Genomic DNA, 14,935 nt, shown 5'->3' on the forward strand with positions numbered 1-14,935 from the left:
TGGTGGAAAGTCAGAACGGGGATTACTTACACATGCGAAATAATATACATTCGTTTTTTTTATTTTTATAAGTTAGAAAATTACGTAGTTAAAAGGTTAGTATTGTCAGTTTGTGGCTACAGTCATGCGAATTTGACCGTCACTGCGTTGCACCGAAAAAAGAAAAGAAAAGGAAAAAATAGGCTGAACGGATTCCATCAGCACATTTTTTTATATCAAAATGGTGCGAAAGAAAAGGAGAAATAAATGGACCACAAATAGCAAACCAACCGAACATGGAAAAAGCTGTGCATGTATCTGTTCATAAGTAAATGTGGGCACAAGTTACTCAGCCCCGTATGACACCTGGTGCAGCAAATATATGTAACCAATGCTGTATCGCATGAGCGGTTGGAAAAACGGTCCCCTTAATCACATAACAATTTTTTTTTTCATTGAGGGGAGCATGCTATATTAAAAAAGGCAAAACCTATGCACACAGTTAAAACACGGTGAAAATGCTTTGAAAAATGACAAAATAGCAACTGCATATTGTTTTGTTCCATGGTGGAGAGGAGACTTTGCAACGTTTGTTTTCTTCGCAAGAGTAAAAATAGAAGGAAACTACAATGTAGGTATATACATATATGTGAGCACAATTGCTGATAAAAGAAAAGGGCGAATTCGGAAACATACCTGCTGGATCTCTACATTTTCCCTCTGCAGAACAAAATTTTATTAACATTCCTTTTCTTCCATCATTGTTGTTAAAATGGGAGATGATAATTCATTTTGAAAGATGAAAAAATTCGCAAAAATGGTTTGATCACAATTTAAAATTATTAAACAAGTTTTAAGTGACTAAGATGGTTGAAACGGTTCTGTTTACGACGCGGTAGGTTAAATTCTGGGTGGCGAGGATATTTGTGACTTTTTTTTTTATGTGGGGGAACACAGTAGGCATATAATTTCTATTAATTTTAACTTTAATTTTTTTTTTTTTTTTTAATTAGCATTAGTGACAAATATTTCTAATTCATTTATTGTGTTGTAAATAACCAATACATTTGCTTTTTTTTTTTTGTGGGCTATAATTATGCCATTTTGTCGATAATTTGCAGTTTTGCAAAAAAAAAATTGCATTACAAAAGCGGAACTAACGAAAGTGATTGTTCAGGTTGTTTCTCTTTTTTAATCTCATAACTGAAGTGCGTCTCATACGTATATGTTATATGTATTTATTAATTTTTACGTTTTCTTTAATTTTTTCGCGCGCTATACATTCACAATTTTGTGAGACTCCGCAATACAAAGCAGTAGAGGAAAATCTCTGCAACCGCGACATCATAAACGCTCATTAACGAGATTAATAGAGACAGCCACAACCAGATTATCTGCATAATCGAAATATGATAACAGCGAAAAGGTATCCCTTCGAAGAAGCATTCAGATTCCTCACCTGTGCGAAACTTTCCACTTTCGTCCTCTTAATTTGGATCTGCCATTCCTGCGATAAGGTAACGCTGAAATGGGGATACTTTGGGGCGGCCTACCTCTGCCTTTTTGCCGCTTCGTAAAACAATCCTCAGTGGTGAATTGGAAAAATATTTTTAACGCCCAAGAGGATACCCTCGCAAAGTGGCAATAAAGATATGAATGACAATGCCTCCCCTTCACCCTTCAGGGTTATGTTAACCAATCTTTGAATTCGAACGACGCTGAGATAGATGCGCCGCTCTTCCCATGCAGTAGTCGATTACTGGCAAAATATGAACAAGGAACAAATTTAAAGACGGTAAAATTAAACCAAAAAACGGGCACAAATGGAAAAAAAAAGAAAGTAACCAAGAAGGTGGATTACCATTCCGGGAGTGAAAATAATTCCCATGTTGACTACGATGTAGATAGTGACAAGCAAAGCGTACGCAGTGACAGGAAGGGTGAATCCAGTGGCGAGCCCGATCTGCTATGCGGGCAAATATTTTCTTGCCTCGACAAAAGAGCATCTTGCTGTTCATTTGAGTCCATTAGTAGTAGGGACTTTTGCAAGAAGTGCCCAAAAAGAAAGTGCTCGAAGAAATCTCCCATCTATTACATCATTTTGGGTTTATTGCTGATTTTAGGAGTGATAAGCGCTATACCCGCTATGGTGGCTGGAGGAGTACCTACTTCGTGGTGTCCTCTTTCTATTATATTGATTAAGTTATTTAGCTTAGGCATTGTTTTTATCTTGATAAAGAAAGCGAAAAGAAAATGAAGAGACAATACGAAAAGGGAAGGAAAATAAGCTCCAGTTAGTTTCCCCCCATTTTCCCACAAAATAGATTCGTCCCAAACAGCAGCAATTGTTTAATTTAATTCACATTGGTTAATTGTGATGGTTTGCTCCTTCTCCGTTTGGCTAATAAAATAAGGAGTAGTAGAAATATTTCATCCTAATTTTTCATGTTAATTTGTCCTTTACCTCTGCGTGTGAATTCATGTGTGCATTTTACCGATACATCCGTCACCTTCATCTGTGAGCCCTTTTCCCGATTCGTGGGCATGAAAAGAAGTGATGCGTAAAGAGACCCTTGCTGCAATGCCACCGAATCTGTGTGTCCGTCTGCATCGGCAGTAGTTCATAAATGAACAAAGGGAGAGGCATCATTCTAAAAAAAAAATATAAGAGCATCTCCTGCTGCATATAAAACCGCAAAAATGTGTGTTTTTTTTTTTTTTAATTAACGATATAATAAATATATTCGTCCTGCCCATTTTGTGGCAAATGCGCCATAGACATTAACCGCGTTTAGCCTTAGAAGCGCACACGTTATGGATTGTGCCTTTTCTCGAAGGCCTAATCGCATGCAGTTATGTCTGTATATTCTCTGTCAATCCCTCATTTGGGAATTATTATTTTATTTATTTATTTTTTTTTTGTGCCACTCAGCTTATTGCGCATTCGATATGGGGCGACCCCCCTCTGCAGCGGCTGATCCGTTGTTAAATTTGCAAATGTAAAATAAGCGGTTTGTATCCCTTTGAACTTTTTTGTTTCGCATTCTTCATCTTTTATAGCGCATATAAGTTAAAAGTTTCGCCCCAGAAGGGTCCACTAAAGCGTAATGAACATTATGAATGACCATGATAATGGTGCAAATGTGTAACTTAAAAAATTTGCATTGACGTAACTGAAGGGTTACTACTGTGCTGGGTTGCTCTGGTGGGAGGCTTGTTAACCCCCCCATATGAGCATGCACATGTTGAAAAACGCCAAGAAGTGTAAATAAACATTTGAGATGCTACCACGAGGGAGTAACGCCTCTTCGCTTGGAACGAATTGTAGAAGTACTTAAAAAATGGGGAAAAACTTACGCAGCGATGCCTCTCCTTAGATGCATTCACATTTTTGGAGGAACAAAATAAGCAAGTCAGGAAAAAGGGGAAAGACCTTTCTAATGAGCATTTACTTTTTGGAAAGAAAAATAAATTGAAGAAATGTGCACAACTTTGACAAAAATTACAAAAAAAAAAAAAAAAAAAAAAAAGGAAAACGTTTTGGAAAGGGGTCAAATAGGCTACTCCGAAGGGGTCTACATTAGCACAAAAAAAAGGGAAAAAAAAACAAATTAACACATTTTCGTTAAGGTAAATCCCTTCATTATGCACCCTGCAGAGCCTATGCAATCGTCTGATTCGTAAATGTGCTGTTAACTTCTGAGTGATGAATCTATTTCGTGGGATGTGTTACATACTGGAGGTTTCAAAGGATGGCAATTGAGAAACGTCCACAGTGCGAGTCTCACCGCATATGTAGAAATCGTTGCAAGGTAGAGCAATTCGATTTTGTGCTATCTTTTGTGAATATAAACCCGGGATAAGAAAAATAAGAGTTTCTTTTTTCCCTCCCTTTTTTTTTATAAGCTAACAATGTGAAAGGGACAGGCACAATAAGTGCATATCTCGCAATGGGCGCACTGCATAACCAGGTGACATCTTCCTAGTCATCATTTGCTATTATAATGGAGGAAGGATACATATCTATGTATAGCTCTCCTTATGTAAGTGGAATATATATCATTATTGATCCACTTTGCCGGCGCACCTCCGCCACTACACATTTGGAGCGTTTCCTTTTTATCTGTTTGGTACATGGGCACATTTTGTCACTTTGCTTAATTTTTATTTTCTTCTCGCTGCACCGCTTAACACTTCAATTGGGAATTATCTAGAGTATTCAAATGCGCTGTACGAAAAGGGGATACTCTTTTCTTGCCTAGAAAACGAAGGTTCCGTTAATACCCTTTGCATTTTTTCTGCCCTATTTTTTTGTTCTTGCTCTTTTTCTGTCTAAAAAGCATCTTCATGGGGGTGTACTGTGAGGAAAAAAAGAATTGCAAAGCGGTCACATAACTGCTACATATAATTAAAAAAAGGCGATTCACTTTTTTTAATGCAACGAATTTTGCTTTACTTTAAAGAGAAACGTCAATAGGAGGATGAGTGCCACGGGGGCTAACCCCATCATGATGTATTCTCTCTGTGGTGTTTGACTGAAAAATTGCATAATAATATCTAGTAAGGTGCCACCATCAGGGGGAGAAGCTAATGCATTAACTTGCTCTTCACTACAAGAAGTTTCACCAGCAGGTGCTTCATAACCAACATTTTCACTACGAGTAGGACAACGGCTATTTCTTTCACCATGATCTGCTGCTTTAACACCAACTGTGTCGGAATTATGTTGCTCATCAGCATCACCACGATCTGTAGGTTTCACTTTTAATACCTGTAGGAGAAGAATTTGAATCACTCATTTCTCCAGAAGCAGAACCTTCTTCAGTAGAGGATGCACCACCAGAAGTTTCCGTAACAACTGCTTTATCACCAGGAAGGCTACTACCTAAAGAATTATTACGGTGTGGATTAATCAGAAAGGGGTTTGCATCTACTGTTGTTTCTTCAGGAGCACAAGTCAAATCATTATCCCCTTTAGAGCTACATTGTGCTGAAGCAGAACTTGGAGGATCATCTAACTCACCATTTTCGGGAGGAGCTGCGGCGGATTGAACTTGTGGTTGATCCTCTCTCTCTCCAGGTTTATCAGAAGGTTGACCAACCATTGCATCAGATGCTTTATTATCAGGTCCAGCATCGCTCCCGTGAGTATTTGACCCCACTTGGGTCTGTGTAAGTACTTGTTCTTGTTTTGATTCTTCCCCTTCAGCTATGTTTGGACCTGGTTCTACAGAGTCTTGCCCTTCCAATTTTACAGCGTTAGAGGTAAGTGCACCATCTCTTGATTCAGCTTTAACTTCATGTGCAGTTGTTTTTAGTTCTCCTTCATTACACCGATCACCTTCTTCACAAGGACCTACACTTTTGCTTTTTAATGGAGCAGGTATATTTTTGGGATTTAATGGACTACTAGGACATTCCGGATTTTCAGTACATTTTTTATTAAAAACCTGTATGTCTTCATCACCATATAAATAAATTGATAAGAATCCTTTTTCACGGCATGGATTTAATTCCTTTTCTTTCTCCTGTATTTGTTTATTTACTTCTTCCCATTTGTCGAAACCGTCAGGATCATTTATATTAACTTCGGCAATTATAGGTTCAATTTCTTTTACCAATTCATCATATCTATTTAGACATTCCTGTTCATTTAAAATTTGCTTCCGATCATAATTTTGAATTTGTATTCTCCCCATTTTGCTTAAATTATTTTCTATAATTGCACTTTTTTTCTCTCCCTTTTAAAGAATAATTTGGGAAAATATTTTTGAACATCGGTAGACAAATTTGCACCGCGGCGTTGGGTTATGACCTTTACGCAAGCAAACATCACACTATTGAAAAAAGTACTCAAAAAAAAAATAAATAAATAAATTTTAACATATCATTGGAATGGCTTAACAGTGAATGCGCCAGTCTTCTGAAGTGATAAAAAAAAATGAAAGTTTAAAGATAAACAAATTGGCAAAGGTAGAGTTAAACCCTTTGCAGTATTTTCACGAATTACGGAGGTATGCCGTAGATGGGCATACGTCCAAATGGGCGTCTTTAAGAGAGATGGGTGGTAAAAAAATACAAACTGTAAGCCCGCATATGCTACACAAAAATGAATAAAATGAGGAACGATGCACCACTTAATTGGAATTAGCACATCGGACAGAACTCGTTACGGCTGTTTCCATTTGCTTATGTGTGTGTCTGTTCTGTTTCGTTTAATGGCAGGGCAGAGCGCACATATATCATTATAAATAAGAGCATAACTCTTTTTATTTGCAGTCTTATACCAATGCGGTTTATTTTTTATAAGCACGGTAATTTGTAGAAAACTGTGCCTCGATATTCTGGCAAATAAATATTTAATTTAACATTTTTTCATCTGTCCTGGCTCTGTTAAGTATGCCTTCCCTTTTTTACGCTTTACATTATTGCATATAAAGATGACGGGAAAATTTTTCACAACTTGAAAGTGAATTTTCTGCACAATTTTAAAAGATATTTTTGCTTAAAAAAGTCTATTCGCTGCTTAGAAGTTGCCTGTCCGCGCTGCTGCAAAGTTAATTAGTTAAACTTTTCCCCTCTACGTGCACGTTGTAAGAAGCTGCCAAGGGATAGATCCTTCGAACGCATGATTTATGCATACGTGAAAAGTTTTTTACTACATCGATTAACTTTGTTATGTGCATGCTTCAATCGCTACAGCGAAGAGGTAATTGAAAAAAATGATTACTGCGTAAATTGTTGCTTATGCCAAACGGACATTTGTGCTCGTAAATTTTTAAAAATCATCAGCTACTTGACAAAAAAGATGAGGCAGAAAAAAAAATTAATTTTATGGCAGCAAAATGGAGAAAATGAACAAACGGCACATTTTTAAAAAAACGGAAAAATTATGGATGCGAAGAATGTAAATTAAAAAAATTAACACGAAAAAGGAAACACTTGTATTTTCATTTTAATATTGAAATGGTAGTATGTATAGAAAGAAAGAAAAAAAAAATGAGTCCAAAATGTCCCTCTGATTTGCTTGTTTTATAACGCATATAAATGGTACGACAGGCCGGTATGTAAAAAAAAAAAAAAAAAAATTATATTTTTATTGTAAAAAAAAAACGCGAAGGAATGACCAACATTAATTGGAAGATATATTTCCTGTACATTTTTAAAAAGGGAAAATATGATAATCATGTTAACTACGGGGGAAATGCTCGGGAATTTATTCGACAGCATAATTAATTTGGGAAGCTACATTTTGTCAATTACGCGGAGGGAAAATGTTCTCATTGTATTTACTACAAAGGTTTCGTTTTTACCTTATGCTATATTGACGTTATTTTTTTTTTTCTGCATATGTGTACATCTGAATATGTAAGGCCTACATGCTGGCGAAGTGTTATTAAGAACAACTAGGATGTTGCAGATATTTCTGATTGAGGATGTGTAGGCTTATTTCCCCGCTATATGAGGCGAAAATTTAAAGCCTACATATTTCCATTAAAACGTAGTTTACCTTTGCTCAGCATGAATGTATTGCTTCTAACCCCCGTGCGTCGATCAAATTGGGTTAGCTCAATTGCGGAGTAATAAAAAAAATAAACAGCCATTTTAGCAAAAGTTTGAAGATTTATTTTCGTTGTATTAGCTTAATGGCTCAAATTACATTTTGTAAAAAATTGCTATGAGTGACCTGTAAAAATATGAAGTAAAAACACGCGTATTTCGCTATGCACGTAAAATAAATTTTCGTGGGTGATCATATTTGCTTCATGAAAAATTGGGAAATTATTTTTTTCGCCCAGAGCGGCAAAGCGGTGAAGCTATACCTGCGCAGTGATATATAACATGGTCAGTTTTGCCGATAGGGGATGTACACGGCCACAAAAAAGGTTTATGACAAGAGGGTGTGTTATCCGCGTAGGAAGCACCCTTTGCTTGATAAGTCATTTCATGGAGGAACAAAATAAATTCCCAAATAAGCGTAAAATTTTATTTTTTAAGGGGGGGGGAAGTGTGCGTGCTGAATTCATTTCCAGGAGTGACAACATCAGATAAGGTGTAAAATTTTACACCATTGTGGTGGAAACAAATTTATTACACATTCGAAAGGTGGAAAAAAATTGAACTTTTTAAAAAGCTTAAAATGACAATTTTTTTAAAGGGAAAAAATAAACATTTAGCACAACAGAAATGTGCAATCTACATTTTTAGGCCGGTTGGGTATGTCCCTTCGTGGAGTACTTTCAAAAGGGATGCACTGCGATGTTATTTTTTTATTTTTTCCCCCAATTGTGTGTCGAAATGGGTAAGGTACATACTCCATCTACGCGTTAATGACACTAGAAAGTGTTCCCTTCATGATTTGCCTATCCTTTCAAAAGCATCTTTAACGAAGCCGCAAAATGTTAAATTGGATAAAATATACTGACAGCTTAACAATGTTGCGCTCGCTGCATTTTGCACACACTTTTTTTTTGTGGTACTGGAAAAAGGCGTCTAATTAAATGTGAAAGAATTATTCGTTATGCTTTTCTTGGCACTTTGAAACAACATATAATTTGTCAGTTCATTTTTAAGTGAAATGTAGGGGAAGATTCATCCATTTTATTGGATTTATCGGATTTGTCGGATTTATCGCAGGGTTTTATGGACCTGCCTTATCTGCACATTATGAGCACTGTAAAAATACCTGCGTAGGTATGTTTTCCCAAATTTACGTGTGCAAATTAATTATGCTAACTTCATTTCGTTTGAATTTTTAATTATTTTTCTGATATAATAAGAGGAAAATTACCCTCCCTGTAAAAATTCCAAGTGTGCCTCATTCCTCCCGCATGGGCGATTTCATTAGACATGGTGAATCTCACAAATTGGACGCATACATTTGCGCGGTGTGCAAAAAATAATACGCAGAATATTCTTTTTTAAGAGGGAAAAAGTGCTAAATTATTACGCAAAACTCGTTAAACAATCGCGATAGCGTAAAATAAGGGGAATACCAGATAACACATTTGCTTGAGAGAATTTATAAATTCTTCAACAAAAAAAATGCAATTAAAATGATGTTACTATGATGAGCACTTTCACTTTTTCAATGATATAGCGAATGATCCATTTTTGCGAAAGCGTCTATTTTGTTCATAGCGAAATGGTCTTTACGTCACATGTATCACTTTCTCTTGAATTTTTTTTCACCCCTTATTACATAATATATTACACACTTTAAGGATTACACTTATGTGTAAGTGCGACATTACTGTTTAAATCTTTCTTCCTATATTTTTATCATAACGAATTAATTGAATCACGGTGGCCATTAAGAAGAATTAACGAGCGATCACCACGGACAAATATATTTTTACATCTTCAAATTTGTTCGTAGTAACAAATGAAGTTTGATTAGCTTTTTTGCTATTCTTCTTTTACATTTACAAATATTCTTTTGCCGAATACTTTTTCGTTTGATTAACATGTCTGAATATGGATTGGACTTCTTAGAATTATCAGATATAGGAGTACGTCTTCTTACATCACTAAAATAAAATTGTTAAGTGTAGAGCTATTTGTACATTCCATTTTTAAGAAAAAAAAATGTAGCATTTTTAAGAAAAAAAACGTAACATTTTTACTTTCTCGATAAGCATTTTGCTATGTAAAAAAAAAACAAAATTTATCACTTTATTTTCAGAATTCTCTAAAGGATTTACCTTCGAGCAAAATATATAAAAAATTTAATGACAATAATAATACTGACAACTCTGATGGTAACTGTGCAGGTGTGAAATCTTATAACGGCAATGATGAGGTTAAAAATCTTTGTAAAAAATTTGAAAAGAATTCTAAAGAATTAGGTACATTAGTGGTAAATAATGTAAATCTAGGTGCTCGTTGTTCTTATTTAACTTATTGGATATATGACGAAATTAGGAAAAAATTAAATAACATCTCTTATGAGAATGATCGAAAGTCAATTATTAAGGAATTCAATGAAGCTTCTTCTAACATTTTTAGTTCATTAATGCATTCAATTCATGGTTGCCGTATAAATATTGAAGGTAACTTCGACGAGTTGAGGGATGAAAAAATTTTATATGATTATTTCCAAAATTGTGATAGTATTGTTGAAAATGCTAAGAAAAAGGACAAAAACGGATGCACAGATTATTATACGTACCTTAATAGTATTAAAGAATTATATAAGAAAAAAAAGGAAGAGGAATACTGTTGTTCTTCTAACTTTTTAGTCTGTGAAGATTATTTTAAATGTGAAGATAAATACGATCCTGATGTTATCCTGTCTAAATTAAAATGCAATGGTAATCAGTCCACCGAAGAAGCTGCCGAAATTCCCGCATTGCCAAATGAAGCTGAATCTGAAACTTCCAATCTAGTGAATAGACTAGGATACAATAATTTGGTATGTAATTATGTAGAAAGAGACGAAAATGATAGTAGTGGAGTTGCAAGATGTGCTGTATACCCATCATCCCCGAATTCCTTTCGAAGTTCTTATTATCCCGATGTAAGTCAAGGAAATTATGATAGTTCCCCAATAGACACAGAAGAGGAAGAAGGAGAAGAATCTGATGCAGAAGTGGATAATGAAGAACCTAAAACGGAAGTAGCAGTTACTATCCAAAAAAACGATAAAGAACCAAAAATATGTCCTACTGGAGAAATAGCAATGGGTCTCAATGGAGAATGTGTAGAACCAGATGTGCGCTTTGGTACTGCTGTTGGAAAAAAGTGGGAAGGCAGGTATCCCACACAGGCCGAAATAGAAGAGATTAGAAGTTTTAGTCTTAAGAATTTATTTGGTATTGATGATACCATGGTAAAGAAGAACACGTTCCGCTTTGCCACGGGTGGTGCTTTATCAATGGGAGTGCTGATGACCCTGTTCGTCTATTATAAAGTAATTAGGAGATTCGATTTAAAAAATTTATATAGCTTTTTTCCTACCAGTATTTCACGTTTATAACGGATTTATAACTACACATTAGGGACGTTATACATGCTGTGTACTTTTCCTTTCCACATCAGTTTACCCCCGTTGGGTCCTGGATGAGTAGGAAGTTCCAAGGAAAAAAACACTTTAATGGACATGGTGGGATGGCTATGCATCATTTCGGACAAGGTATACCGGGGGAAGCTATACCAGGACCGGGAAGTGCTAACGCTGAAAATAGGCGGTTACGCGTGGCTTATCATTCCATTTGAGGATGTGTTGCACAGTTTGACGTGAGGTGGAAGGCCATTTTGAATTGCGTTAATGTGTTCAGTACCGCACAATTTAAACGTGAAGTATTGCTAAGTTGTAGAAGTGCGAATGAACTTTTTTTTACAAATGCAGGTGCGCATTTGCGAATTTTTCTCTCAACCGATCGTGTATCATTTTTGTAATTTAAAAAAAATATGTGTTTCAATTTTATTTTATCAATTTTTTAGTAAGCACAATTTGTGACATAACCTTCTTAAATTGAATTCGCAGCGTGGCTGCGGTGAACACGCGGGCTGCTCACCAGGTGCGCCATTTTTATTTTTTTTTTTTGTCATGACGTGGAAATTGGCTAGTGCAATAAATGGGAACAATATTTGGTGTCAATACGTTCGTGGGGACATACGCACAGTGCTTATACGTTTAGGATGATTTTCTTGCCATTTTTTTGCTTTTATAATTCGCGGCATATCTATCACCCAGTGTATATATGCTAAATGTAATTGTTGGGGGGTACAGCTTTGGTCCAGCGAAGTGGGCATAAATTGGTACGAGTGCATTCACAGGATGATCTAATGATGGGGCTTTTCACATATGGCTATTCAGGTTATCTACATGGTGCAATACATTATGGCAAAACGTGCTACATTTAGAAGGTAAGAAGGTGCTCCCATTGTGCATGCGATGTGTATTTCGTATCAGGGGAAGGTACCATTGGTAGCCATTTAACACGATGGATGTTTTAAGATGGCATTCTGCCTTTCTACCGTTTGAAGGGAGCGTAAGGAAGTGTTCTCATACTTATCAAACCAAAGCTGTGTCGGTTTTATAACAACGTAAAGGTGTGATCCTCTTTAGAAGGAGCAATTGGAAAGCGAAATGAGGATGCATATTATACGATTGGTGCGTCTGAAAAATGCATGCAGATTGGACCGCTGCACAAGATGAACCCATTCAAAAGAAGGGCGCTAAATTAGTAATGATTATTCGTTTAAGTATTAACTGCGAGTGGCGCAGATTTCACAATTTTAATTTTACGGTGATGCGAAAAGTGAGTTTGGAGCGATATGCCGCATAGATGTGGCATCAAATTTTGGCAAAAAAATTAGCCTGCATAATTTTATCCACCAGGCTAAGCCCCAAATGGAGCCTTTTGCAAATGTCAATCGGAATTTTAATGTATAAATTTTAAGTGTTATCAGTAAGAAATGTGTCAAGGCAAAAAGGGATAGTCCCTCCAAGGGGAAACAAAAGTGTGTTAAAATATAAGCAACATTTTAACGTTACAAAAAAAAGGGAAATTATAAAGATGAAATAAAATTGGTGTAGCGTTTTTAAGAGGGCTATATGTACCCACATTTTTAGTAACGTACTGTATTTACGTTATTAGTTATGGGAATGGGTAAGGCACTGACCACACTCCTTTTCGAGCTGTTCTCTTTGCACGTTGCACCCTCGCAAAGGAACTCTCACGTGGATTGGTAGCCTATGTTGGCTTCCCTGCTATCCAGCCTAACATCCTCAAATGGAGAATTCATTTCCATTATATAACGAATCTGTTGCATGTAAAAATTATAAGCAACCCGTTTGGTCTTGTTGAATTTTCTTCGGAACCAGCATCCAAGGGGGGTGAACTGAAGAAAGAAAAAAAAAAAGTCAATCGATTAGAAGTGTCCCTTTTCGTGACCATCCCTTTGGAGGAACAATCTCACAAGCAACGTTTTATAACATGCACATGAAGAGTATATACATTTTAAGGCAATTTTTACAAACCTCATATATAGAGAATAGAAAGAAAAACACTCCTATCACTGTGGACACGATCGCGAATCTGTGTAATGATATAAGCGAACTTCTTCCTATTTTATGCATCTCTGTTTCAGTTGGGGGATTTCCAGAAAGCGCCTGCTGATATGATTTAGCTTTGTCTCCAAGGTACTTGGCAACATCTTCTTTGATGGAAAAGAGGTCGTCCCTCAGCTGGTCGTTACATCTATAGTACAACTTGCAGTAGGAGGTTAGCGGTTTTTTGTTGGAACATTCTGCGTATATTTTTTCATATTCCTCCTTTTTGTTTTTATAATAATCGTAGAAGAATTCCTTTATAAATAAATCTACGCTGGAATTCCCTCTATTCAGATTGTAATATTTAAGAAATTCGTGCAGAACCTCCATTAAGTTGTTTTTTATCTTCTCCTCGTCGTACTCAAAGAGGGAAGTGTATTGCAGAAGTAGGAGCTTATACAGGTTGGGGTACTAAGAGGAAGGAGGGGTGTGTGGGGGAATATAATGTGTCTAGTGTGATGCATGCTTGTGAGGAAGAGGATGGTGGGGTCTGACCACGCTTTGTAAGGAAAATGATGATGGTCTGACAATAATTTGTGTATTTTTGTTAAAGAAAAATGATGAGAATACCACGTCGTCCACTATTTTGGGGAGTTGATGGGTGGAACTGCTTTGCTCCGCCTGAACTAAGTCACCCCCTATTTTGGGAGTTCCCCCAGTTACTGCCTTGGGTAACCGAAGTGATGCTATTTCTGGCAGAGAAGGCAACGTTTTATTGTGACAGGCGGCTGAGAAGGAGGCCTTATCTTCTTCATATAAGTTTCTAAAACGGTTTAATGCTATGCAGAACTGGTTATCAGCTTGGGGGAGGCATTTTTCCAGCCCCTTATTATAATTATCCTTGCAGTTCTGGAGAAAATTCAGACACCCCTCATCCCTATCGCCTTCTTTTTTTTCTCCTCCTCCCAGTTTGTTATTTTTTAATTCGTAGTATTGTCTATACAGCTCGTGCAGTATGTCAAGTTTTTCCAAGTGGGCACTTTCAATGGGGTGGAATTGGTCCGTTAATTTGTATTTGCCTTTAAACTTATCGTAGTGCGTCTTCAGGTGTAGGTAAAGAAGGGGCCTCAGATTTTCAGGGATGTTTTTATCCCTCAATTGGGTGCTCAACCAGTAGTTCAAGAAGGCTGCGTGTTTGGGGGTGGCGCTAGAAATTGAAGAAGCGGGGTGGCCGTCAGATCTTTCAGCAGTGGTGCCTTCGCTAGGGTTTAAACGCTTAAAGAGTATTACAAACCTTTTGCAAATATCTACCGCGCCAGAATTTGACTTCAAGGGTGACTTCGGATCACCGCAGAAGGAAGTCTCCGCTGTGTACTCTTTCAAATCGATGAGGCCTTCATTTTTTCGGTACTCCGTCAGGTTTTGGAAGATTTCGTACTATGAAGGTTGGAGGAAAGAGCGTTAAACGGGGGAGTGAGAAAATGTAAAAGCGAGCAAATTCGCAGATGCGCTGAGGAATAGTAGGAAGTAAAGGCTCATGAACGCATATTTTAATCGGCGACGTTGTGCCCTTACGTCCGGTTCGTGTGACATCCTCGCGCGAGTTGCATCATCGGAAGGGGGAAATTAAGATGGGGGTGGCATGTATTTCGCTGAAAAAATGGCAGGACTTCATATGTCTATATGGTACCTACTGCTTTGCTATAATTAAAGGGTGCAGTTGAGCATAGAAAGCTTTTTCGCGCATGGCTAACTGGTTTTTTGTCAATGTGGGGAGGAATGAGCACCTTGAAATGTTCAGCAAAAATTGGGGTCGCTTTCAATAGCAGGGTTGCTAGAAAAACAATTACAATTATGTAGCGATGAGACATCCGATCGAATTCAAGTGAACATGATCGTCACATGGTTCTTTTTACAACTCCGATGAGTGGCATAATTTTTTTTCGCAATTTTGGT

At 36.9% G+C, this 14,935-nt stretch overlaps 4 protein-coding genes across 4 annotated transcripts, besides 1 other annotated feature; 2 read left to right on the forward strand and 2 right to left on the reverse strand.

Annotated features, from left to right (window-relative positions):
* Positions 1–1,388: 1,388 nt before the first annotated feature.
* PVX_093700 (hypothetical protein) lies at positions 1,389–2,236 on the forward strand (the record flags this gene model as incomplete). The annotated part of the gene is made up of 2 exons (XM_001608559.1): positions 1,389–1,496; positions 1,664–2,236. 2 exons carry the CDS (start codon positions 1,389–1,391, stop codon positions 2,234–2,236), a joined length of 681 nt encoding a protein of 226 aa, XP_001608609.1.
* A 1,101-nt stretch (positions 2,237–3,337) lies between these two features.
* Positions 3,338–3,403: a microsatellite.
* An 853-nt stretch (positions 3,404–4,256) lies between these two features.
* Positions 4,257–5,678, reverse strand: PVX_093705 (variable surface protein Vir18, putative; the record flags this gene model as incomplete). Its single annotated transcript, XM_001608560.1, has 5 exons — positions 4,257–4,337; positions 4,436–4,514; positions 4,580–4,728; positions 5,003–5,182; positions 5,211–5,678. 5 exons carry the CDS (start codon positions 5,676–5,678, stop codon positions 4,257–4,259), a joined length of 957 nt encoding a protein of 318 aa, XP_001608610.1.
* Positions 5,679–9,446: 3,768 nt separating this feature from the next.
* Positions 9,447–11,221, forward strand: PVX_093710 (variable surface protein Vir24-related; the record flags this gene model as incomplete). The annotated part of the gene is made up of 3 exons (XM_001608561.1): positions 9,447–9,491; positions 9,665–10,949; positions 11,060–11,221. The coding sequence occupies 3 exons, from the start codon at positions 9,447–9,449 to the stop codon at positions 11,194–11,196; spliced, it is 1,467 nt and encodes a 488-aa protein (XP_001608611.1). The 3' UTR covers positions 11,197–11,221.
* A 1,695-nt stretch (positions 11,222–12,916) lies between these two features.
* Positions 12,917–14,850, reverse strand: PVX_093715 (variable surface protein Vir5-like; the record flags this gene model as incomplete). The annotated part of the gene is made up of 3 exons (XM_001608562.1): positions 12,917–13,450; positions 13,535–14,416; positions 14,767–14,850. The coding sequence occupies 3 exons, from the start codon at positions 14,848–14,850 to the stop codon at positions 12,917–12,919; spliced, it is 1,500 nt and encodes a 499-aa protein (XP_001608612.1).
* Between the last annotated feature and the right edge of the window lie 85 nt (positions 14,851–14,935).

The sequence above is a fragment of the Plasmodium vivax genome, chromosome 1 (genome assembly GCF_000002415.2).
Source record: "Plasmodium vivax chromosome 1, whole genome shotgun sequence".
In the NCBI taxonomy this organism is placed as follows: Eukaryota; Apicomplexa; class Aconoidasida; order Haemosporida; family Plasmodiidae; genus Plasmodium; species Plasmodium vivax.